At 39.5% G+C, this 23546-nt stretch overlaps 1 protein-coding gene across 11 annotated transcripts in view; it reads right to left on the minus strand.

Moving 5' to 3' along the window:
- PPP6R2 (protein phosphatase 6 regulatory subunit 2) overlaps positions 1-23546 on the minus strand; it is a 109943-nt gene that overhangs the window by 55428 nt on the left and 30969 nt on the right. For 7 of the 11 annotated variants that reach the window (XR_009958872.1, XR_009958868.1, XM_062579432.1 and 4 more), the window contains 3 exons: positions 11354-11599; positions 1361-1547; positions 416-553 (listed from right to left, as the gene is read on the minus strand). Coding sequence is in view for 9 of the 11 variants with exons in the window: in XM_062579432.1 (XP_062435416.1) it covers positions 416-553; positions 1361-1547; positions 11354-11580 (552 nt within the window). In the remaining 2 variants the exon portion in view is untranslated. Of the gene's footprint in view, positions 1-415; positions 554-1360; positions 1548-11353; positions 11600-20718; positions 22378-22407; positions 22885-23546 lie in introns of those variants that run through there. The other 4 variants (XM_062579472.1, XM_062579443.1, XM_062579463.1 and 1 more) reach the window with 3 other exon arrangements.

Raw genomic sequence — 23546 nt, forward strand, 5'->3', positions numbered from 1 at the left:
AGGATGCATATTAAAGAGGAAGGAGGAAGAAAGAGGCACAGTGTGTCATCTCCAAAAATCACACACACCCTTGAACATAGCTAGGAACTGAACAAATTTCTGTTTGTTTCACTTCACAAAAGCACTATAGCAAAAACATTTAGGGGAGCTACTAGTTGCTATATAGAAAAAGAAGTTGGCAGGAACTTCAAGAAGCATATCCTCTACCGGCAGTGAATGAACAGGGTTGTTCTGCTGTGCAAGTCACAAAGAGGCTGGAGTACCCAGTGTAACTGATGTGTTCACTCTAGCACCAAGAAAAATGATTTTCAGAAGAGTGGATGCACTCTCATAAGAAATGACAGTTATATTTCTTTAAGAAACAAACAAAAAAATCTTGTTCCGAATCTTTTAAAGAAAAAAAGTAAATTCTCACATTTAGTACTTCCTGCCGTAGAGTTGCTGGCTCCACACAGCTGATTAGACGAAGCAGGAGGTCCATCATTGCTGATGTATCTATATGCTTTAGCACCAGGCTAATAAACTTGTCTTTTTTCCTTAAAAACGCAATCACCTAAACATAAAACATCATCATCAGTTGTTGGTACAACACACAGACATGACAGCAAAGAACTTTCTGCACTTCATGTTCTTGTTTTAACCAATAAATATTTAAGCAAAATGGCTAATAGGTTGATGAATTCTTCTTCAGAGAACAAAAAGAAGAGAATAACATTTCAAGGAAATTCATTTCAAGGAAACACTGTATCAAATCTTTTTAGCTATCTTTTGTTTCCTCTACGCCACAAAGAAATCAAGCCTACAGAAATGAGAATATCAAGGACATTAGTGAAGCAGAAGAAATTTTCATTCAACTAAGGCTCTCTGATAACAATTTTACACTCTTCATTCTAAAAATGAAGTTTACATTGGAATGCATGCATTCCTAAAACACTATATAGCAAATGTTTCAAATCTCTCTTTTATAGGCAAGAGATTGAGGCATTACTTATGTAGTAAAAAGCTTCTAGGAAATGATCAAAGGATGTTATCAATATGCTTTAATACAAACAACACACAATTAGCACAGGAATATCCCAAAGTACTGCAGTTCTGAAACAAGATCTATACAAAGGTGCCAAATGAGCCAGCAATTCACTCCAACTCAGGAATTTTGGAGAGCTTTACAAAGCCTACATTTCATTCTAACCCAAAACAGAATAGCTATTTTTCAAGTCTTACAATATTTTTCAACACTTACAAATTATTACCTTTCAAAACTTACAATGAGATCATCAGGATACCACCAATATTGCCATACCACACAAAAACATTAGTGAATTCTTTTGTGCATCTGTGTCAGGGCAAACTTAATCACTACCTGTTCAGTTTTTCTTGCAATGAGATTCCCAATAGTCTTGCTGAAGAAACTGGCAAGCAAAGGGTTCAAAGGAGGCTCATGATCCAAGAAGTCATAGAGGATATTCAGCAAAGTTTCATCTCCTCCTAACTTGTCATTGATCTGTGGCACATCAGAGGTCAGCAGTTCACAGGCTGTGTTTGGATATCTAGAAGGACAGAATCAGAGCAACTAAAAGTGAAATGAAAACTCTCAAGAAAATCCTCATTTAAATAAATTATAAAATGAAGACTAGGATGATCTTCCTTCCTGGAGAGGAGGGAAAAAAACCCACATGATAAACAAGAGTCAACTACATTAATGGCACATTTTAAGGAAGTGCTCTATCTTTACCACTTTTTTTTTTTTTTTAAATCACTGGAATATATGCTTCAGCTGTCCTCAAACTGCAGTTAGTTCTGATTTTTAAAAATAGTAATTAATCAGTTTCAATACACTTACAAAGGTCTTAAGATAATTTAACTTGTAAAACTAAAATTAATATAAAATTTGGTTGGTTTGAAGAATGCATATTTTAACAGGTTTCTGAAATGTTTCTGAAAAATTTTTCTTCCCACTACCGAAACAGAAATAAATACGAGTATAATAAATTATTACATAACAACGAGAGCTAGAATTTTGAGACAGAACATTTGACCTAACACAAGACTCCTAACACATACAAACATACTCTAGGTACAAGCAAACAATTCATAGACAGACTTTTTGAATTTCAACCTTTCACTAAGGCCTACAATTTTCTGCAAAATTAACTCTTTTTTTCCAGAAAATATTACTGATTCTCATTTAGATGATTTTGTTCACTAAAATCAGAATGTGAAATGAAATTTAGCAGCTAAGGAAATCTTTTTTTTTCCCTTGGCTTTGTTTTTTGCTCTTCTATGTGGTGCTTTGATAAACAGGTCCCATTCATGATCAGAAAAGGTAATAATGTGTTTATCATTATTAATATGTTTATAATTAGATACAGTCTCAAACACAAAAGCATATATGTACAAATCACAAAACATGCTTCTTGAGCACTGTTAGTTTTGCTACAATACTAATTTCTTCACATTGATGTTGTGTATTAAAAGCAGGCCGTAATCTGTAGTTACACTGCGCTGTTTTGCAAATGTTTCATTGATTCAGTCCCTCCATCACTCATGTAATGAATGAATCAAACAAGGAATGGGAGGCTGCCTTACAGGCGTGATACAATACGGACCACTGTCTAGCTATTGTTGACTTTTTTAAAACCTCACTTAGGTGTTTCATTGTTAAATTCAAGTCTTAATTCAACATTCTAGCCACTGTCCATCCTTAAAACAGGCTTCAGAAAAGCCCTTAGGAAAGATCTATTTTCTTAGGACTTCACCATCACACAAAGGTTACTGTAATCAGAAACGGTAGTCCATTAGTGCTGTCAAATTAGACCTAGCACTGAACTATAACACTATTTTCATAGTTTCAGTGTTATATATCACTCTGGAGTCAAAAGACAGCTGGAGCTTATTTTTAAACCATGATTCACTCTTACCCCATTAATTGTTTTAAGACCCTGATAGAGTGTGCTTGAGAAGTTTAGCAATTCTAGAGTACAAAGAAGCAATTCTATCATTTGCCCCTCTGAGTGACATTCTTCATCCATCTGCTTCCTAAAGTAGTTTTGATTTATTATCAATAAACAAAGAGAAAAAATAAAACCTACCCTTTTTGGTTTGAGCCATTTTTTCTCTGCAAGCAGAGCTAGTTATCATTTTTCTCTCAAAATCAAAGTACCACCATATATTTTAGAAAATAGTCAATGAAATTAAATATCATAATTATTAAAAACTCTACAGAATAGTCTTGTGTCAAATGCATGCTCATTCTTTAAGCAGTGCATTCACTTTCCAAATAAAACTTGTGCCACTCCAGGAGAGACACAAACAACAGATTTCCCACTTCCTAGTAATTATTCAAGGCCTACTACCTTTCGTAACCTCAGATACGAGCCAGCTCCACAATCAATATAAAACACTCTTACAATAATATAACTACTTCTACAATGCAAAGGGAGTACTTTAACTTTTGTTGTATTGTCAGGCTAGAACAACCTTTAAATACAACACAAGATTTTCTAACCTTATTCTCAGAGAAAAAGAAAAAAAAATCACTCAGAAAAGAGTAGTGGAAATGACTAAGTAATTCTCACGTCTGCTAACACCTTTGCATGAAGACCTGTGACTGCACAACAGAATCCAGGTTGCAGGGTGTTTATGAATTGTGTTTTTCTCTCTTAGTTGACATTAGTAAGACTTCTGCTCTAAACCTTATTAAGAAATAATTAAGAAGAAATCATAATACCACCTCCTGAACTTGAATTGGGACTTTCTACCCCCACCTTTAATCTCCCCTCCTCCTAGAGCCAGGTATGTTTTCATTCATCTGGCAAGTTTCCGAAGCTAGTGACTGCCATCAGGGAAGGAATTATTATAGATAGGTCTTCAGAAATTTCAGGTCAGTCCTTGGACTGACGTGGACATTACATAGATTTTTGGAAATTATAAGAAAGGAATATCGACGAAAAATGTTACATCACTGTGTGACTTCATGGGATGCTCATATCTCAAGTATGGTATGTTCAGTCATGCCATCCTAAAACAAAACTGCTAGAACCACTGTCAGAAACAGGCGACTAGGAAAGGTAGATCTTTTCATTTGATCCAACGTGGCTGTTCTCAGTGTCTGCACCTCTTTTGTGACCAGACACGTAGCGCTCTCTCCAGGAGACTGCCCAGATACCCTAGCTCTCCCACCGCAGTTGTGTTCCTGGCGCTCTCCTCTCTGCGCGGAGGCATGTGGCATAATGCGGCAAGATGTTCTGCTGCCAGTGACTCCTTTCAATTCTTCGTTCAGGCTTCTCTTCAGACATTGTGATTTCAAATGCATCCCCTTATTCTCACCTTTCTCCAACTCTAATAGCCTTTACTGCTTTGGTTTAGTTATGCTCATTTAACAGAATTTTTCTTTTGGAAGAAATTCTACCATCTAAATCTTCTCACTTTAAGCCTTACTTTATTCTTTATCATTGCACTAGGTTCTTAACAAGGAAAATACTTGTTGTGACAGCAAATAAAGGATGAAGAAATGTGTCAGAGAAGCAGTAATTTTCACACACATGCATTGAACAGCTTTGTTTGCAGCCCCATCTTTTGGATTGTGAACACACAGTTGTGTTCACTGCTGATCAGATATTTTCAGCATACTGCCCACAAGGACTCCAAGGTCTCCTCTGAGATATAAAAACTAACAGGAAGCCCATCAATGCACATGTGTAAATAGGGTTATTGGTCACTACCCTTTATCAGCATTGACTCTACTTGCTATTTTACTTCTTGGCTATTTAATATAATGAAATCTTTCTACTATTTCTTTTAGTTAACTTTAATAATTTTTCCTTACTAACTGTCTTCATTTATAGTTCATCCTCCCTCTTATTTCATGGGTTAATACATCAAACAACACAGGACTTGAAAGAGTTAGTGCAAACCCAGAAAGTTGAAACTGGCCTTTTTTTCCCCTTGCCTTTGCCTTTATTTCTTCTCTTTAAACAGTTTTAATTGATGACAGAATCCTTCCTTTTTATCCCACGGCAGCTTATTCTCAAGAGTCTTTGATATGAGACTTTTTGATAAGCTTTTCAGAAATGTCCTTTCGCCAAATTAGGCATATCACCATTATCCATGTATTCACTGACTCCATCAAACATTTCCTGAAGATCTATGAGTCTTGATTTCCCTCTACAAAAGCTGTACTGTGCAAAGGCAATGAGCCCACATCTAGTAATATCCCTACAAATCATATTTTTATGTCATAAAATCATCAATTTACACAATAGAGAAGTCAGATTTGGTGGTTCACAGATCCTTTGCTCATCCTGGACCACTCCTTAAGAACTAGTGTTACATATGCTGCTTCCTTTTCACTGGTAATGAGGCTGACCAGCTTTTGGAAACAGTTATCAAATACAGGTAACAGCTGAGCAATTTCATATCTGAATTCCTTTAAATCACTTAGGCGAATACCATCCAATCCTGGCAGTTATTGTACTGATTTTGTTCCAAAGGTATTTCCACAAATGGTTGAATCTGAAACAATTCCTCAGACTGCTCCCTTGTAAAGAAAGGCTCCAGTTGGAAATCTCCCAAGAAGTCTCTATAGGGAGCACTGACACAAAGAGTTAATTTAGATTTTCTACTATACTCTTATTTCCCCTTGCACTTTGATTGTTTATCTGCCCTACACATTCTCTGGCAGGCTTCCTTATTTGGATGGGTTTAGAGTATTAGTTTTGTCTTCAGCAAACCGCTTCTCAAAATCACTTTGTCCGGTCTCATAGATTTACTTTTAACCTGCCAGAGCATCCTTTTTTCTTACTTAGATACAACTTCCACTTTGTGAGGGTGTACTTTTATCGGCAATAGGTTATTTCATAGAATCAGTAAGGCTGGAAGAGACCTCTGGAGATCATCTAGTCCAGCTGCCCTGCTCAGCAGGGTCACCTAGAGCATGGTAGAGAGAGTTACATCCAGGCAGGCCTTGAAGATCTCCACAGAAGGAGACTCCACAACCTCCCTGGACAACCTGGTCCAGTGCTCCGTCACTCTCACAGGGAAGAAATTCCCCCTCACCTTCAGGCAGAACTTGCTGTCGTTCAGTTTCTGCCCATTGCCTCTTGTCCTGTCACATGGGACAACTGAAAAGAGTTTGTCCCCGTCCCCTTGACACCCTCCCTTCAGGTACTTGTACACATTGATCAGATCCCCCCTCAGCCTTCTCTTCCCCAGGCTAAACAGGCCCAGCTCTCGCAGCCTTTCCTCATAGGGCAGGTGCTCCAGTCCTCTGGTCATCTTCATAGCCCTGCGCTGGACTCCCTCCAGTAGCTCCATGTCTCTCTCATCCTGGGGAGCCCAGAACTGGAGGCAGTACTCGAGATGAGGCCTGCCCAGGGCTGAGGAGAGGGGCAGGATCACCTCCCTCGACCTGCTGGCAATACTCTTCCCAATGCACCCCAGGACACCATTGGCCTTCTTGGCCGCAAGGGCACATTGCTGGCTCATGGTCAACTTGTCATCCACCAGGACTTCCACCAGGACTCCCAGGTCCTTCTCTGCAGAGCTGCTCTCCAGAAGGTCTGCCCCCAGTTCGTACTGGGGCCTAGGGTTATTTTTCCCTAGGTGCAGGACTCTGCCCTTGCCCTTGTTGAACCTCGGGAGGTTCCTCTCTGCCCAGCTCTCCAGACTGTCCAGGTCTCTCTGAATGGCAGCACAACCCTTGGGTGTCTCAGCCACTCCTCCCAGCTTCGTATCATCAGCAAACTTGCTGAGGAGGCACTCTGTCCCCTCGTCCAGGTCATTGATGAAGAAGTTGAACAGGATGGGACCCAGTACTGAGCCCTGGGGGATGCCACTAGCCATAGGCCTCCAACTAGACTCCATGCCATTGATGACGACCCTCTGAGCTCTGCCTTTCAGCCACTTCTCAACCCACCTCACTGTCCACTCATCTAACCCACATTTCCTGAGCTTACATAGGAGGATGTTATGGAAGACAGTGTCTAAAGCCTTGCCGAAGTCAAGGTACACAATGTCCACCGCTCTCCCTTCATCTGCTCAGCCAATCATTCCATCAGAGAAGGCTATCAGGTTGGTTAAGCAGGATTTCCCCTTGGTGAATGCATGCTGGCTACTCCTGATCACCTTCTTTTCCTCCATATGCCTGGAGATGACATCCAGAATGAGCTGTTCCATCATCTTTCCAGTGATGGAGGTGAGGCTGACTGGCCTATAGTTGCCTGGGTCCTCCTTCTTGCCCTTCTTGAAGACTGGAGTGACACTGGCTTTCTTCCAGTCCTCAGGCACCTCTCCAGTTCTCCAGGACCTTTCAAAGATGATGCAGAGCGGCCTGGCAACAACATCTGCCAGCTCCCTCAGTACCTGTGGGTGCATCCCATCCAGGCCCATGGATTTGTGGATGTCAGGCTTGCCCAGAAGGTCTCTAATCCTATCCTCCTCAACCAAAGGAAAGTCTTCCTTTCTCAAGACTTTCTCCCTTACATCCAGGCTCCGGGATTCCTGAGGGCTGCCCTTAGCAGTGAAGACTGAAGCAAAGAAGGCATTCAGTAATTCTGCCTTCTCTGTATCCCTTGTCACCAGGGCCCCCGCCTCATTCAGTAGTGGGCCCACATTTTCCCTAGTCCTCCTCTTGCTGCTGATGTAGTTGAAGAAGCCCTTCCTGTTGTCCTTCACATCCCTTGCCAGACTCAATTCCAGCTGGGCCTTAGCCTTCCTCACCGCATCTCTATGTACTCTGACTCCATTCCTATAATTCTCCCAAGCAGCCTCCCCCCTCTTCCACAGTCTGTGTACTTTCTTCCATCTGAATTTGGCCAAAAGCTCCTTGCTCACCCATGCAGGTCTCCCGCCCCCTTTGCTGCACTTCTTACTCATAGGGATGCACCGCTCTTGAGCTTGGAGGAAGTGATGTTTGAATACTAGCCAGCTCTCCTGGACCCCCCTTCCTTCTAGGGCCTTAACTCATGAGATTCCTCCAAGTAGGTCTCTGAAGAGCCCAAAGTCTGCTCTCTTGAAGTCCAGGGTTGCAATCCTGCTTGTTGCCTTAGTTCTTTCTTGTTTCTAAAAAAGCCAGTTTTCTACTTTATAATATCTTTGAAACTTTTTATTATGTGCTCTGCATTTACCATAAGCCACTAAAATGTTTCCAGGCCAGCTCAAGCTTCTTTTTACCCTGTTACAATATTATTTTCTTCTCAAATAACCTCCTCATATGTATGTAGTCCTATATAACCCCATGATAATGCTGGTTTTGCCCTTTTTGCTCCTACAGGGATGTTAAATATGAGTACACTGTGGTCACTATCACAAAGTGATTTTACAATAGTTACATTTTTTATAGTCCTCAAGACTGCATGAAGCATTATGCCTCCTCTTCCTGTCTCACTGCTCTATGCAAAACCTCATCACAATTGCATGCATCATGTCCCTCTGTGATGTATATCCTGCCTACAGGAGGCTAAATGAAATCTCTCATTATTATTGTGCATTCTACTCTCACAGTCTTTTCAGTCTCCCTCTGAGTTTCACACAGTCAGAAATGACTCTGCTACCTTTCAATTTAGGCACATCATTGCAGAGCATACGGATGCCACGCTACACTTAATTCAGCTCTCTCGACTCTCAGCTCTCTTTCCCATGTTGTCCACTCAGCACAATCTACTCTGCTTTTCCTATATAAGCCGTACACTGATATTGTACTGTCTCATCAGGTTTATAAGATACTCTAGTATGTCCACATTTTGTTTTAAAAAAACAGGCATTACAGTACAATTAAGTTATACACTTCTTTAATTGTTACCTGTCTTGTTCTGGTTTTGCTGACCACATGTAGATGGGGATTTATTGTTGATTTTTCTTCTTTGCAGTTTCCTTTCTGAATTTTATGAGCTTCTGTCCTACTGACATTTCAGGAATAAAGCATTTTAAAGATTCCAGTTCTAAAGCACACATCATTCTAAGTTGCATGTTTTTCCTACTTGTTGAGTTTCGTCCATGCCCCAGTTTAAAAACTGTTATAATATTTTCTAAGAGCCAAAAATTGGATTTTATTTGGATTTAGACAGAGACCATTCTTCCTCTTTAAATTTAATTTATTTCAAAAGCTTCCCAGATTCTTACGAGCTTAAATCCCTTTTCCCTTTTCCACTGTCTCACCATGCTTTGAAAATGCAGCTCTGCTTGGTCTACGTATGGTACTGGGAGCATTTCCAAAAAGATGCTTCATAAGATCAGTTCTATTTGTCTCAGCAAAAAAGTCACCATATGGTTCTCATTGCCATCAAAGACTCACTTATCTCTCTACGCTGGATAATCACATCTCCCACCGCTATACCTGCTTTTTTAAGAGGCCCCTTAAGGACTCCTCTTAGAAGAAACAGAAGATATGCTGCCATCATTTGATTAAGAGATCCACAAATGCATTTGTTCCTTTTCCTGGCAACTTAAGGTCTTCCCAATACAAGATTTTCCTCCATCTTGCCGACAGAGGTGTCTGCAACACCAGAGGCAGGCCTCTTCTCACCACCGTAACTCTTTCATTACATCTCCTGATGAGCCAGCCTGGCCCCTAGAAACCTTGAGCTGCCTAAACCACACACAGACCTTCAAAACCTGCTGAAAGGGCATATAATCATGCATGTGAAATTCAAGGCTGCCTGCAAGTAAACATTCTCTTTCTTAACTTCCCTCTTCACCTTGGTTTGCATTAAGGATTTTTGTTTCTTGGAAGATTTCTGTTTCTGTCCCTCCCTCCCTCCAACCCTTCTTTATTCCTAATCTATTTGCTTAGACTAAGAGGAGGTTTCTATTTCTACCCTATGGCGCACAGATCAGAGATAAGAATTGTCCTGTGATAGCAACCATGAAAAGCTCAAGAGAACAAGACTTCAAAATACAGTCTGGCTATCTGAAGAAGTAGACAACTCTGCAGTAATACGGATAATGTATGAATTTAATGTACTGAAATCATTCATCCTCTCCTTCTGCAAAATACGCATAGAGTCCAGTAAAGGATCACAAGTCTCATATCTTTCAACACTCCCTCAGCTCATTAAGCCTTAGCACTAAGGAAAGTATTGCCCATCCTTTCCAGTAAGGGATTTTATGCTTCTGTTTGTTTCAGCATATTAGCTGTGAAAACAATATGGATAAAGAGTGGCATTAAGCACACAGCCAATTACTCCCACGAGAAAACAATTATGTTGATATGATACAGGAAAACAATGCAAAAAGTCAAAACACAGCTGCCTGCCATGTCCCTGGTTTAAAAGCACCTGCAAAAAAATTGCATTTGAAAGTCAATAGTACAAAAATAATACTCCTGGTTCTTTCTGATAATTCACCTTTTACAGCAATGTAATATTCCACATTGCTACATAATGCATCTCCTGCCATTCACTTATCTGGAAACAGTCACCAAAAAATATTTCGACCATTTCATCCAGCTATAAACCTAAACAACACGAACAATCATTTCTTCTGTGGATCTTCTGGAGATCTTCAAGGCCTGCCTGGAAGCAACCCTGTCTAACACGCTCTAGGTGACCCTGCCGAGCAGGAAGGTTGGACTAGATGATCTCCAGAGGTCCCTTCCAACCTTACTGATTCTGTGATTCTATGATTTCTAGTAACAACAGCAATAAGAAATACTGGTCAATTCCTACAGTGAAAAACTTGCACATTTTCACTTATTTATTTATACACAGAGCAGCCTTTATTTTTTTAATAAACTTAGCAAAGAAAAACAAATTTCCCAAATCCAAACTGCAAGTTTTTTCAAGTATACACTTAGTTAAAACATATAAACACAACTTGATATGAGAACCAAACATATTTAAAGAGGTCACCATCATAGGAAAAAGGCTCTTTACATAATTCCTCTCACTAACTATATAAACACTAAAGTAAATCAACAGTTTTTGCAAACGTAGCACACCAAAAATACAACATCTTTTATTCACTGTACAGCTCACTTTCTTTCATGGCCTCGACTACTGAAAACTAATCAAGTTCCAAAATAGCTAACTCGCAGAAAATAACTCTCCTTCATATCTTGCAATTTGGTAACAGAATAATCTACTGAAGGTACTTTGAGATACCGATCATACAGCTTACAAAATTTTGAATAAACATCAAGAGATGATTTTTTAGATAAACTAATTAGAAAATCATTTAGAATAAAGAAACAAGCTCCCGAAAATTCACTACAAATAACAAAACGTTGTGAAATATTTCAGAGTATTTGAAAGCCTTTTTCAACGACCTAAAAGATTACATCCATCTTGCACCAGTAAGTTTCCTACCTCAAGATCTCTTACCCAGTTTTCTGCCTACAGAATAGAAAATGAATACCTACTTGAAGCGGACTTTCTCATCCATATCCACAGGGGGCTCATGTGTGATGAGGTTGACCAGCTCCTCCATGCAGTGCTGCTGGCAAAGGAAGTCCAGCAGCTTACGGTTCTGAGCCTTGCACTCCTGTAAGATGTCATCTTCATCCATCAGCTCATGAAGTGTCACATCCTCTTTATCCAGTAGCTTGTCCACATGTGATGTTGTGTTCAAATCAAACTTCCAGAACATGATGATGAGGCACACCTAGCTGTAAGGAAAAAGACTGGGGATTAATTCTCAGTCTTCACAAGGCAATTCTCAGCTATTTCCTCCTCCTTTGTATTGCATAATAGTAGGTATTCTGAACGGAATACCTTATAATACAACTGCTAGTGAGCATGTAAAAATCACTTAAACTCTTTTAAAAAAAACTTTTAACATCAGAAAACTAACACTACTTAGACTACAGCTGTCTTACATCAACAAGGCAGAGGATATATGCATGAAACTGCAAGTAGCTTGAACTGAAATCACTAGAATGGAAATCAAAGAGTACATTCATACATACAAATGCTTTGCTGGATTAGGGTCAAGGCTGTTCACAGACAGGCAAAACATATCCTTTATTAACAGTTTGCATTAAAGGATTTTTTTTTTTTTTGTATCCTTACTAAGGTTCTTCAGAACCCTGCTCATGGGCCAAAATGGCAGCAATCAATGATTTGTGTAAATGGAGAAAGGTCTCCAATCCATATATAAAGACAAGAGACAAATAAAGATAGACCATAACTGCAAAGCATTAGAAAAAACCTACTGGATACTGTGATTGATAATAATGTCAGGAAACCTATAGCTGAACTACATGAGCAGCAGGTTGGACTAGATAATCTCCAGAGGTCCCTTGCAACCTCAACCATTCTGTATACACCTAAAGTGTATACAGCTGGGCAGTAAACATTTGATCTGTAAACTAATGCACAAATTTTATTCCTGACCATCCTAAAAGGGACAATACTTAACAATCTCCAGACATTCACTTGTAAATTAGGATGGATTCGCACGTTTTACTAGGTCCTGGCATTGGGACTAACAGGCACTTACCAATAACAGAAGCAGCAAAAAGATACTATAAATCAAAGTTAGAAATAGAAACTGAAATACAGCTTCATTTTCTTGCACTTTTTGGATCTCAACTCTTCATGAGTATTTGCTGAAAGCAGGAAGTTTCACACAGAAACAGCTAAATATAAAAGATTTTGACGCAGTTCTTTGCAAAAATGATAACAGTGATACACTGCATATATTAAAAAATTACGACTAATAAAAACTCATTTGAGCTGGATTTTAGTCTCACAAAACCACAATAAGGTATCTTTCATAATCAGGGGTCCACACTGCCCCAGCTATACTTTTTGTCCCTGCTAAGTCTACTTGGAAACACTTACAGAACTTCCCTGCTCTAACAGAGCTCTCCCAATGCTTAACCTCTGGTCTACTCTTACATCCCCTCTACGCATCTACTGCGCTTGGCAGCAGTCATCAGTGAGTGACCGCAACTGTACACTGCGTATCAGACCAGGTTTCACTATTGCCATGCAGAACGGTGTGAATATTCCCCATCGACCAATTTTCACTAAGTACGGAGAACTGTGCTTCATATTACTGATTTTCATCCTATTTCTGCCTCTAATCCTTTCCTTCCTTTCCTGTTTCTTCTTTTTATGAACTCTTAACTGCTACTTACGCTTTTTCAGTTAGTTTCCCCAATAAACTTCTACATTTACAACAGACGTTAATTGTATCAGAATAAGATAATGTCCTCACTGATCCTTAAGAAAGTCTTCCAGTGGTCTTCACTCAGCTTAATATTTTCTCTTAGGATTTTTTAACATCTCACCTAAGGAACTGGCTAATCCACTACAATTCTTCAACCAATTATGACTTTCCATAATCTTAAGTTATGACAAGCATACCAAATATCTTTATGATACCCACAAAAAACAAGATTTATGAAACTTCTTTTGTTCAGAATATCAGAAAGAAACAGCTCAGACTAGTTTGGCACAATTTAAATTATTGAACTTTATTTCATTTTTCGTTGCCATATCTTTAATTGTTACTTATAGGGAGCAAGATGGTATAATTTGCCTCTTCCTTCGTTCCTAGTAATAATCTATGAAGACTCTGAAAGCATAAGATAACTTCAATTCCTCATCAACAGATGGCTGTGCTTGAAAAAGCAGCTAAGTCATTTCATTATCTGAGATTTTGTGTATAGCCTTTCATTTCTAACTATTAAGTGCTTCAGACTAAATTCTTCCTCAGACATTATCTCACCCTCACTCAAGATCCATGTCTCCACAACATTCACACAAGTCTAACGAATAGCAAAAACAGCTTCCGAAAGAAAAGGAGCCCTGTGCCAGTGCACAACGAGGCAGTGCATCCTTGGCTTAAGATGATACACAGAAGAGCAGGTGAAATGAGACTCTGAAGCAACAGCATCCTGTTGGAGGCTACAGAGACCAAAAATGCTTTTTGAGAAATAAAGTCATTAATACTTGAGAAAATAAGGGACTAAATGTTATTTCCCATTGAAAAAGAGGATAAGCATAGTTCAAGCAAAATAAAAACAACTTCTGTATACTAACTCTGCTGAGCTAAAACGTATCTTAAAAAAGGAAATAAATGTTTGAGAGAGATGAATCTTCTACATTCCCAAAACATCTAAATGTGTAGTTGTATACAACAGGGTCACAATGCTTTTACCTAACCCACATTACTCTTTCAGCAGCAGCAGGACCACTTGCTTGAACCATTCTTTCTTGTATTCCCTCAGCATCCAAAAATATTTCAACACCAGATCTTCTGCCAGTTGCACTGCTTACATAGCTACATCTGAAGACAAAACTGCAAAATAACCCTTTTTAGAAACAAACAAAAACACTTTTTTTTTCCATGAAGGGTTAGGGAAGGAGGGGGGCAGTTGCTTTTTTTAGCCAAGTAATTTCAAGAGGTCACAACGAGGCCCCACCGAGTGCTGAACCCGCACAATGAAAGGAGTAGGAAAAGTCTGGGGGGCATCTTACCGCATCTGCTGCTAACACAAGAGTAACGTAGACCCACGTCCTTATGCTAAGCTTAGTTTGAACAATAAAGTGTTTTTTATAAAACTAGACAAAACATCAGCATTTAAGTGCCCTGCTTTCCAGTTACAACTGTCATTACTAGGGCAATTTAAAAGGCTAAGTACCCAAATTTTCTAATTACTTATGTTTAAATGTCTGGGTCCATTTCAGTATAACTTTCCCACTAAACCCCCAGAATTTTAGAAAACTGAAGGATAATTATTTTTCAATCTCCTTATTCATCTCAGAGATTTAGAAAAAAATATTTCTAAGTATGTCTTCTCATAGAATGGTTGACATTGGAAGTCTAACTGCCCTGCTCAGCAGGGTCACCTAAAGCATGGTAGAGAGGGTTGCATCCAGGCGGCCCTTGAAGATCTCCACAGAAGGAGACTCCACAACCTCCCTGGACAACCTGGTCCAGTGCTCCGTCACTCTCACAGGGAAGAAATTCCCCCTCACCTTCAGGCAGAACTTGCTGTGGTTCAGTTTCTGCCCGTTGCCTCTTGTCCTGTCACATGGGACAACTGAAAAGAGTTTGTCCCCGTCCCCTTGACACCCTCCCTTCAGGTACTTGTACACATTGATCAGATCCCCCCTCAGTCTTCTCTTCCCCAGGCTGAAGAGGCCCAGCTCTCGCAGCCGTTCCTCGTAGGGCAGGTGCTCCAGCCCTCGGATCATCTTTGTAGCCCTACACTGGACTCTCTCCAGTAGCTCCACGTCTCTCTTGTACTGGGGAGCCCAGGACAGGACACGGTACTCCAGATGAGGCCTCACCATACACAAAAAGTATATGATCCTGACTCCAGTGGAACCAGAGCTAAGATCTTCATCAAATATTACAGCTAGAAAACCACTTCACATTTATGAAGTTCCTTTTATGTATCAGATATCAAACATTCCTAGTCAAACTTCCTGCATCAATTTTATTGTAAAGTCACTTAGGAATATCAAGCTATAGGTTTTATTTATGGTAGGTCCAAGTACAGAAAAATAACATTGAAAAAATATTGTCCAAAAAAAAAGCTTACCAAAATTTCCCACAGGGCCTGACCATTGCCATTTCCTAAAAATTTTCCAAATTGCAGCATTAATTAGTTTAGCCTCATCCTAATGTTTGGCAAACTAGTTTCCCAGCAGAAACTGGCATAAAATGTGGAAGAAAGAGAAGCAGATTCTCATTTGAGTTGTTTAAATCAAAACTATCTTGAAATTTTAAAAACATTAAAAAGGCAGAAGAAGGGAGTTCTTGATGAAACCCAACTACTCAATTTGTGGAAGCAGCAGGATAACACATACACATAATGTACATGCTGATTTCAGTACGTGTACTTTTGCATGAAGCACACTCTTCTACAACCTACTGCTGCAATATAATTCCTCCTACTACAATATAACTGCTGGAGCACATGGAAATGTCTCGAAAATACAGGACAGAGTCTGAAAAAAAATGTTCAGAATGATGAGAAAGCTTTGCCCTGATGAATGTTTGTTTTTGTGTCAGGGAAGAGACTAATATGCCTATAACAAAATAATAAAAGTGTTCATGATTAAATAAATTTGTAACTCTAGTAAAGTAACAGTCCCTGTTCGGCAGTGACTAGCTAATTATTTTTTTAAAAACTTGTTTCACTTTAAGTAAGCTATTATAACTAGCAAGGTGCTTACTCTCTGCAAGGTATGGATATTAAACAGAAGCACCAGTGAGAAATAGGATCTCTGCATAAGAAACCTAAGCTACTGTGAAAAACTTAAGCACCATTAATCACAAACTGCAGGACCTACACTAGGAACCACAGAAGCTAGAGTCATCCACATGCTTAAATGATATTACGGCCTTGCAGAACCAGAAACCAAGAATGAGAGAAAAAGCTATTTTTTCTTCTTTGGCATTAGTAAATAAATTCACCTTCTTTTTGTAATTCAACAAGTGCTTCTTCATCTCCTTCCAAACTGTTGATAAGAAAAAAGGCCTAATGAGTAACAGGAAAAAAGGAGAGAGAAATTGAGATAGCTAGAGAGTTCCTGAGTATTATGAATGCAATAAATTGTAAATACAATTGATTCTGATGATACATGATTTATGAAGTTTCACCACAGCCAACCTTCACCACAGTCCTAAAGATAGCATAAACAGGAAATGTTAACTTAAACTTGAGGAACTCCTAAAACATGAAACATTAAATACTGGAAACCACTAACGGAAAGTCAAGGAATACAAAGCAATTGTACCTAATGAGAAGCAGACAGAGACCAGGCAGGTCTCTGCCCAGAAGCAGGCATATTGCTAGTGAAAGCAGAATGCTTTTTCATATGTGGCAATCAACCCAAATTAGAGGCAACTTTGACATCTGATGCTGAAGAAAAAAAAAACTGCCAAGTTCCAAGACAAAACAGCCCAAAAAGGTTGGATGCTAACTCTCAACTCCAAATGCCTGCTACTGTTAAGCACTATATAAAGTTGTGTTTTCTAGTTTTAGGTTTTGATAGAGAGGTGGTTAAAGCAGTTTCTGAATGATCTAACAACGCATGGCTCTTTCAGGCCCTCTCATCAAGCATGAACGAGAAGTTTCTCTGAAGCTGAGGCATGTTTTATTTTCTACTGCAAAAGCTAGTTTTGGAAATGGTCATATTAAATATATCCGTGTAGGGAAGTCAGTAAATAAGAGCTTAGGAAATGAAGTATACTCTGTTCACCACAAATAACTCAGTTACCACCAAACCTCACGGTGCACAGTAACTGAATGAGGCCAAAAGCAGAAGTGGCTCCCTTCAGAACCCATGCCTCTTGTGCAAAGGCTGGACACTATATGCTGGTCACAGAAGGAGGAAGAATAATTCTGTGGCCAGCATAGCTTCCTCTTATCAAATTACTGAAAATTCTTACAGAACTTGGTTTGCTCTTTGTCTTTTTAGCATAAACTGCTTTGTGCACTCATTCATTCATGCTGAGGAGATCACAGCCCTTATAATAGCAGGGCCTCTATAGCCTCCTGGAACCCCCAGAAATCTATCAACAGGAGAAACATTGTGACCATACTCAACATGCAACATGCTACTATATCCAAACTATACTTACACAGTAGCAAAGAAGAGGGAACCTTATGAAGGAGATATGTACAACTAGTTGTCTATCTACCAGTAGGAATTTGAGGCTGTCGCCATGTTTCTACAGAATTTTTTAGTGAGTTGTGGTAGTCAGAGAGAGTTTTGAAAGTCAGACTTAACCAGGTGTATTTAGTTTAACAGTACATCTGTAGAAAGGCTGATAACATCTCTCTCCTCTAAAGGAATCAAGCTTTTTCACTTCTTTGCCTCTTGGCCTTACAAGAGGGGTTGATGTGGTATCATCTCATGTACAGCTTTAACTATCCAGATCTAAAACAACGAAGAAGCACTCAAGTCTCCTAAGACGACTCAAAATTTACTAACCTTTGATTAGGTCCTCACTCCAGGGAAGCTTGCTGCATATCTCTTATCAGATTCTAACAAGCTTTAAATTAACATTCCTGATCAGAAAAGCAATACAGGTGTATGAGTTCTCCTATCATCTTTCCCAGGATTTCATGGTTATCACCAACATCCCATACACTATCCCAAAATAAGTAACAATAGCGAGAACAGGGGAAAAAAAAAAATCACTTCATCAAGAAAAGGTATTGAAACTCTAATATATCATCTTACTTCTCCTGCTCTTTGCTGAACTATTTGACTGATATCTTTAAGAGAAGACACCTTGGGCTTCTAATCCTGAACAATCACTGGATAACAATTTCCACAGAACCCAGAAAAGCCAAGAGATACAGGCTGAACATTTTAAGTCATGTCAGAAGGCAGTAAGAAGCAACATTATTATCAAGCGGTTTGAGGTACCAACAGACTGCTTACAGAAAACGTACAGATACTCAAAACAATTCAAGCAACACAGCTTCAAGTTTCACTTTCCTTCTCCAGACAAGGAAAAGCTGTATTTGATTCTAACACCTTTATACTTAAAGTTCTCATTCTTGTTGCTCAAGGTAACTCCTGGTATTTTTCTTCTAAAGATGTTTCTAGCCCTTATATTCTAGAAAAAAATGAAATGTATTTATAATTGTTATGATGATGCTTGTCCCATCTGCAGGTTTTTCTTCAGCACTAGAAAGGCAACAAGCAACAACACGCTCTGCTTACATCCTGCAAAGGCAGAAGCTCAAGATCTTTCTGCTCCAACAAGAACCTAGACTGTGCGGAAGGCTTGAAAATGCGGCTGCATTTTGTAAGGATTGTTCTTCATTTGTTGTGGTGATTAAAAGCATTTATAGAAGTATAGATCAGTGTGGTGTGGAAGATGATAAAGGCTATTAAACAATTCTATCTCAGAATCAGTTAGATACGCTGTTTATAACCAAGTTTAAAAGAGACTTGAGGCCTTAGTTTCCCAAGCGCCTTCATCAGCTGTGAAGCAGTTACTGATAATGATCTTAACACCTTTGGAATGTCTCCAGATTAAATCAAATAGGATCAGTGCTGTTCACACACAAATTTTCATTCAAGTTCCTTAAAGTGGTGTAAAATTGAAGATCCAACTTGCTTATTTTTAAGGAGTTAATTCAATCACACTGGCACCCTTGATGCCCAGCCCTCAGGTAATTTTATTTGGACAACAAGCTTACCAAATGCTTTCTTTATAAATTATATTATAATTTACACCCAAAATAATTCAGGTATATTTTCAATCTGTACTCATGAAAAGCATTTTCCCCCTCCAGCCTCTGCATCTTTAATATCGTAAGTATGTAAAATTACTGACACCACAGAGTTCTAGAAAACTTTTATTGAAAGACAGCTATAGAGTAAGAGCAGAGGATGTGACTATCCTGCACTGGTTAGGGGCTAAGTTACAGATTGCAAGACAAGCAATACAGAGAAACAGCCTTGTATATAATCTAAAATGTGCTTTGCAGCCTATCGATGACAATCCGCCTTGATGTCCTTCGATTTGTTAGTTTTCTTCTGCTCTTGCTTGGTGTCCCAAAAATAAAGAATATTTAGTTTAAGTCTTAAGTTGACAGAATAAACGTCACTTCACTGAAGGCTGCCATCAACACAAAGATCTGACATACTATATGATTTTAAAAAAACACAACTCCATGTTACAATTCACAGCAACATATCACATTCAGAACATTTTGTACAGGAAACTGATTTTATACATTTAGGATAATGAACTGCTTTTGAGGAAGGCAGGTGCTTCCCAGACATTTACAAGTTGACTATGAGCCAGCAACGTGCGCTTGTGGCCAAGAAGGCCAATGGTGTCCTGGGGTGCATTGGGAAGGGTGTTGCCAGCAGGTCGAGGGAGGTGATCCTGCCCCTCTCCTCAGCCCTGGGGAGGCCTCACCTCGAGTACTGTGTCCAGTTCTGGGCTCCCCAGTACAAGAGCGACATGGAGCTACTGGAGAGAGTCCAGTGTAGGGCTACAAAGATGATCAGAGGGCTGGAGCACCTGCCCTATGAGGAAAGGCTGCGAGAGCTGGGCCTCTTCAGCCTGGGGAAGAGAAGATTGAGGGGGGATCTGATCAATGTGTACAAGTACCTGAAGGGAGGGTGTCAAGGGGACGGGGACAAACTCTTTTCAGTTGTCCCATGTGACAGGACAAGAGGCAGTGGACAGAAATTGAACCACAGCAAGTTCCACCTGAAGGTGAGGGGGAATTTCTTCCCTGTGAGAGTGATGGAGCACTGGCACAGGTTGCCCAGAGAGGTTGTGGAGTCTCCTTCTGTGGAGATCTTCAAGGGCCGCCTGGATGCAACCCTCTCTACCATGCTCTAGGTGACCCTGCTGAGCGGGGAGGTTGGACTAGATCATCTCCAGAGGTCCCTTCCAACCTTACTGATTCTATGATTCTAAGACTATCTGTACTCTAAGGGGTATTAAAAAAAAGCAGGCTACTAAGCAGATAGGTAATAGGAAAGAACAAAAACTGAACAGAATACAAGTGTTTAACAGTTTTGAATAGTAAAAATATTAGTTGGGGTAACCTTATTTTTCAGGTTCTAGCTTTGAAACTATGCAAGCTTATCTTCAAACCTAGCTTATAGCAGCTTTGTCAAAGCAGTTTTCTCCCTTCAGTGCATTCAAGTCAACCCTACGTTCCCTTCCATGGGGTATGTTTGTTTTAAAGTCACTCTTCACAGAAGTATAATGTCAAAAATCTCCTTGCTCGCCTCCGAGGGCTTTAGTAATTACATTTTTACCTCTTTTGTCTCACTTCACCTTATTTATCAGTGATTTTCACTTTGTGCCCTGGTTTTAGTTAACCATTTTGTTAGGGGTGGGGGCAGGTAGGCAGTTCTTTTACAGAGGCTTCTTCTGAGACCCCTTAGGTTTGGTAGAGAAATACCTACTTTTCCTAGGGAAAAAAAAAATAGAAGTCTGCAAAATTAGAAGGTAGTTAAAATTCACCAAGAAAAAGGTAGTATTTATAGGTATCACAAAACCTACAAAACCTACAAAATCTTGCAACATTTCTTTAACATTTCTTTGGCTGTCAAGAAAATACACACATACACACCTCATCTCCTATTTCCCATAAAAATTCAGGTGAATGTGCCTTATTCAAACTCTGTATTTGCATTATTTTATTAATTTAAGTGCTCTCAGTATTCCAAGATCAGTAAAAAGGAACATAGGAGGCCCAGAATTCACCACAGGCAACTCCCAGAAACCAGGGGAATATTATTTTTATCTATTTATCTTTTTTAAGCAAGCCCATTCCTGATAAAATACTTTAAACTTTCCACTTAGTAAGTTGAAATACATGGGGATGCAGAGAGAGTACATTATTCTACTTCTTTTTAAAAAGAAAGTATTTATTGAATACTTACACTTGCATTATAGAGGAGAAAAAGAAAACTGAAGTAAAGCCACCTCAAGCAAGGGTAGAGGGGAAAAAAAATCTAGATTCTAACAAAATTATCAACACAAAGTTTTACAACATATCAGTAAATCAGAGGGCAACAAGTCACTGGGACAAGATGGTTCTCAACTTAAGAGCTCTGAAATGCAATTGCTGAACAGCCAATTTCAGGGAATAAAGTATCACTCTGATTTGTTCAGCTTGAAATCTAGAACTGGCTTAAGGATACTAGCACAGTAATAAAAACAATGAAGTATCAGGACCAGAGAAAGTTGGGCCTCACAAACTTGAATTTTTGAAGGACTCATATGCACAAGGACAGTAAGATTGATAGTTCATTCTAATTTCCTCAAAAATATTTTGCAGGGGCTTCCCTGAGCAACTTTAAAGAAAATGTAGTGGTCATCACATCTGCTTTACATGCAGAAGGTCCTGGGTTCAAGCCCCAGTGGAACCAACAACAGGAAATCTTTGGGAGGTTGGACTAAATTGATAGATGAACCATCTATCCAGAGGTCCCCTCCAACCTTACTGATTCTGTGATTCTGTAATCCCTCCCTGCTGCCATTGTGGAGGAAAAGTTTAGTTTCTTATGAATTGCAATTGGTTAAAACAAAGAAATAAAAAGAGTACAGAGAAGAGTAGCAAATAAGTTCCCAAAATAACTTGTACTGTTCAACGTATTCATAAGCAATCTCAGAAGAGAGATGAATAGCAAGCTAGCAATATTTACCAGTGATACAAAAATACTTAGCTTAAATCTAACCAAAGATGACATGAACAGCTGCAGAAGGATTTCATGTTAATAAGCAGCTGGGCAATAAAATGTAGTCCAGTACTGAAATGCAGTACTGAAAGTTCAGTACTGAAAAATGCAAGGTACTAATCATGGAAGAAAGCCCACCATGGAACAAAGACCTCTAAATTAGTTAACATCACTCTGGGACCTGCGGGCATCCAGTAGTTTTGGATAGACACACCCAAATCCTTTCTTTACAGTGGGCACCCCCCCCCCCCAAAAAAAAAGCAACACTATCAGGGCTTACAAACACCACCAACAGACGTTATCTGAGCAGCAACTGCATCATATCAAGTGAATTTTCCTTTTGAAAAGGGACACAAGCAGAGGATTCTTTGCCATGTTCTAGCCAGCAAGTCCTTTCCTCTAGAGTCAGGTCAGTCTCACTCGGGAGCTTTCTGGGTTCAGTTAACATCTGCAGTCTCTCCTGCGTCCTCAGGAAGCTTCTCGTTCTCCACCAGTTCCAAAGCCAGGCTGTTCGTCTGCCCCTTGTTCATCTCTGACATCTCCCATGCTCTAGTGCACTGCAAGCTTTTCTTGCTGAACTTCCACACGCTCGTGCTTCTGCTTGCCCGCTCCCCATCCTCAGAGTTTCCCCCTAGCATGTTCAGCCACTCCAGGAAGGAGCCCTCTCCCCTCCTTCCAGAGGGTTTCGCTTAGCCCATGTGCTGCAGCCAGGACGAAGCAAATGAGCAGCCTGCTTCTGTGATGCACAGCAACCCTTCTGAAGGAATGTGACATTTTAACACACAAATAAAACAGACTGTTTGTTACAGCCATTTGGAAAAGATCTGTGAGCCTCTGTTCAAGGATTTCAATATAGAGCAGCAGCCAAAGAGGTAAAAGTAACATCAAAAATTACAAAAAAAGAATAGACAAACAAACAGAAGGGATTACATCATTTTGTGACTATGTGTCCGCATCTTGAGTGTTGGTCTGTTTAGCTTTTAAGAGAGAAGCTACAGCTAGAACAAGTACAGCTGGTCTGAGCTCCTCTTAAAAGAAACTGCAAGAACTAGAACAAATACAGCTTCCTATGATAGATACACTATATAAAACAACTTCAGCTCAGAAAAAGTAGTAGTACTAAAAAAGGGCATTAATGTTATTAAGGAGGTGAATAGTAAATTATTAAGCTTCCTATAAATGCAAGAATGAGGGCATCTAATAGATTTATCAAGCAGCCAATTTAAAAGCATGCAAAAAAGTACTAATTACATTCTGAGTGGAAAAAAAAAAAGGATCCCATGGAAATTAATGCCACAGAAGGTTACAGAAGCCAAAAGCTCAGTAGTTAGACTAGTTCACAGGAAAGATTTTTAAGGGGCATCAAAAGCTTTACAGTGACTGCTGGTTCAGACAAATCAATAACCTGATGACTGTCAG

Source organism: Rhea pennata, chromosome 1 (genome assembly GCF_028389875.1).
Source record: "Rhea pennata isolate bPtePen1 chromosome 1, bPtePen1.pri, whole genome shotgun sequence".
Lineage (NCBI taxonomy): Eukaryota > Metazoa > Chordata > Aves > Rheiformes > Rheidae > Rhea > Rhea pennata.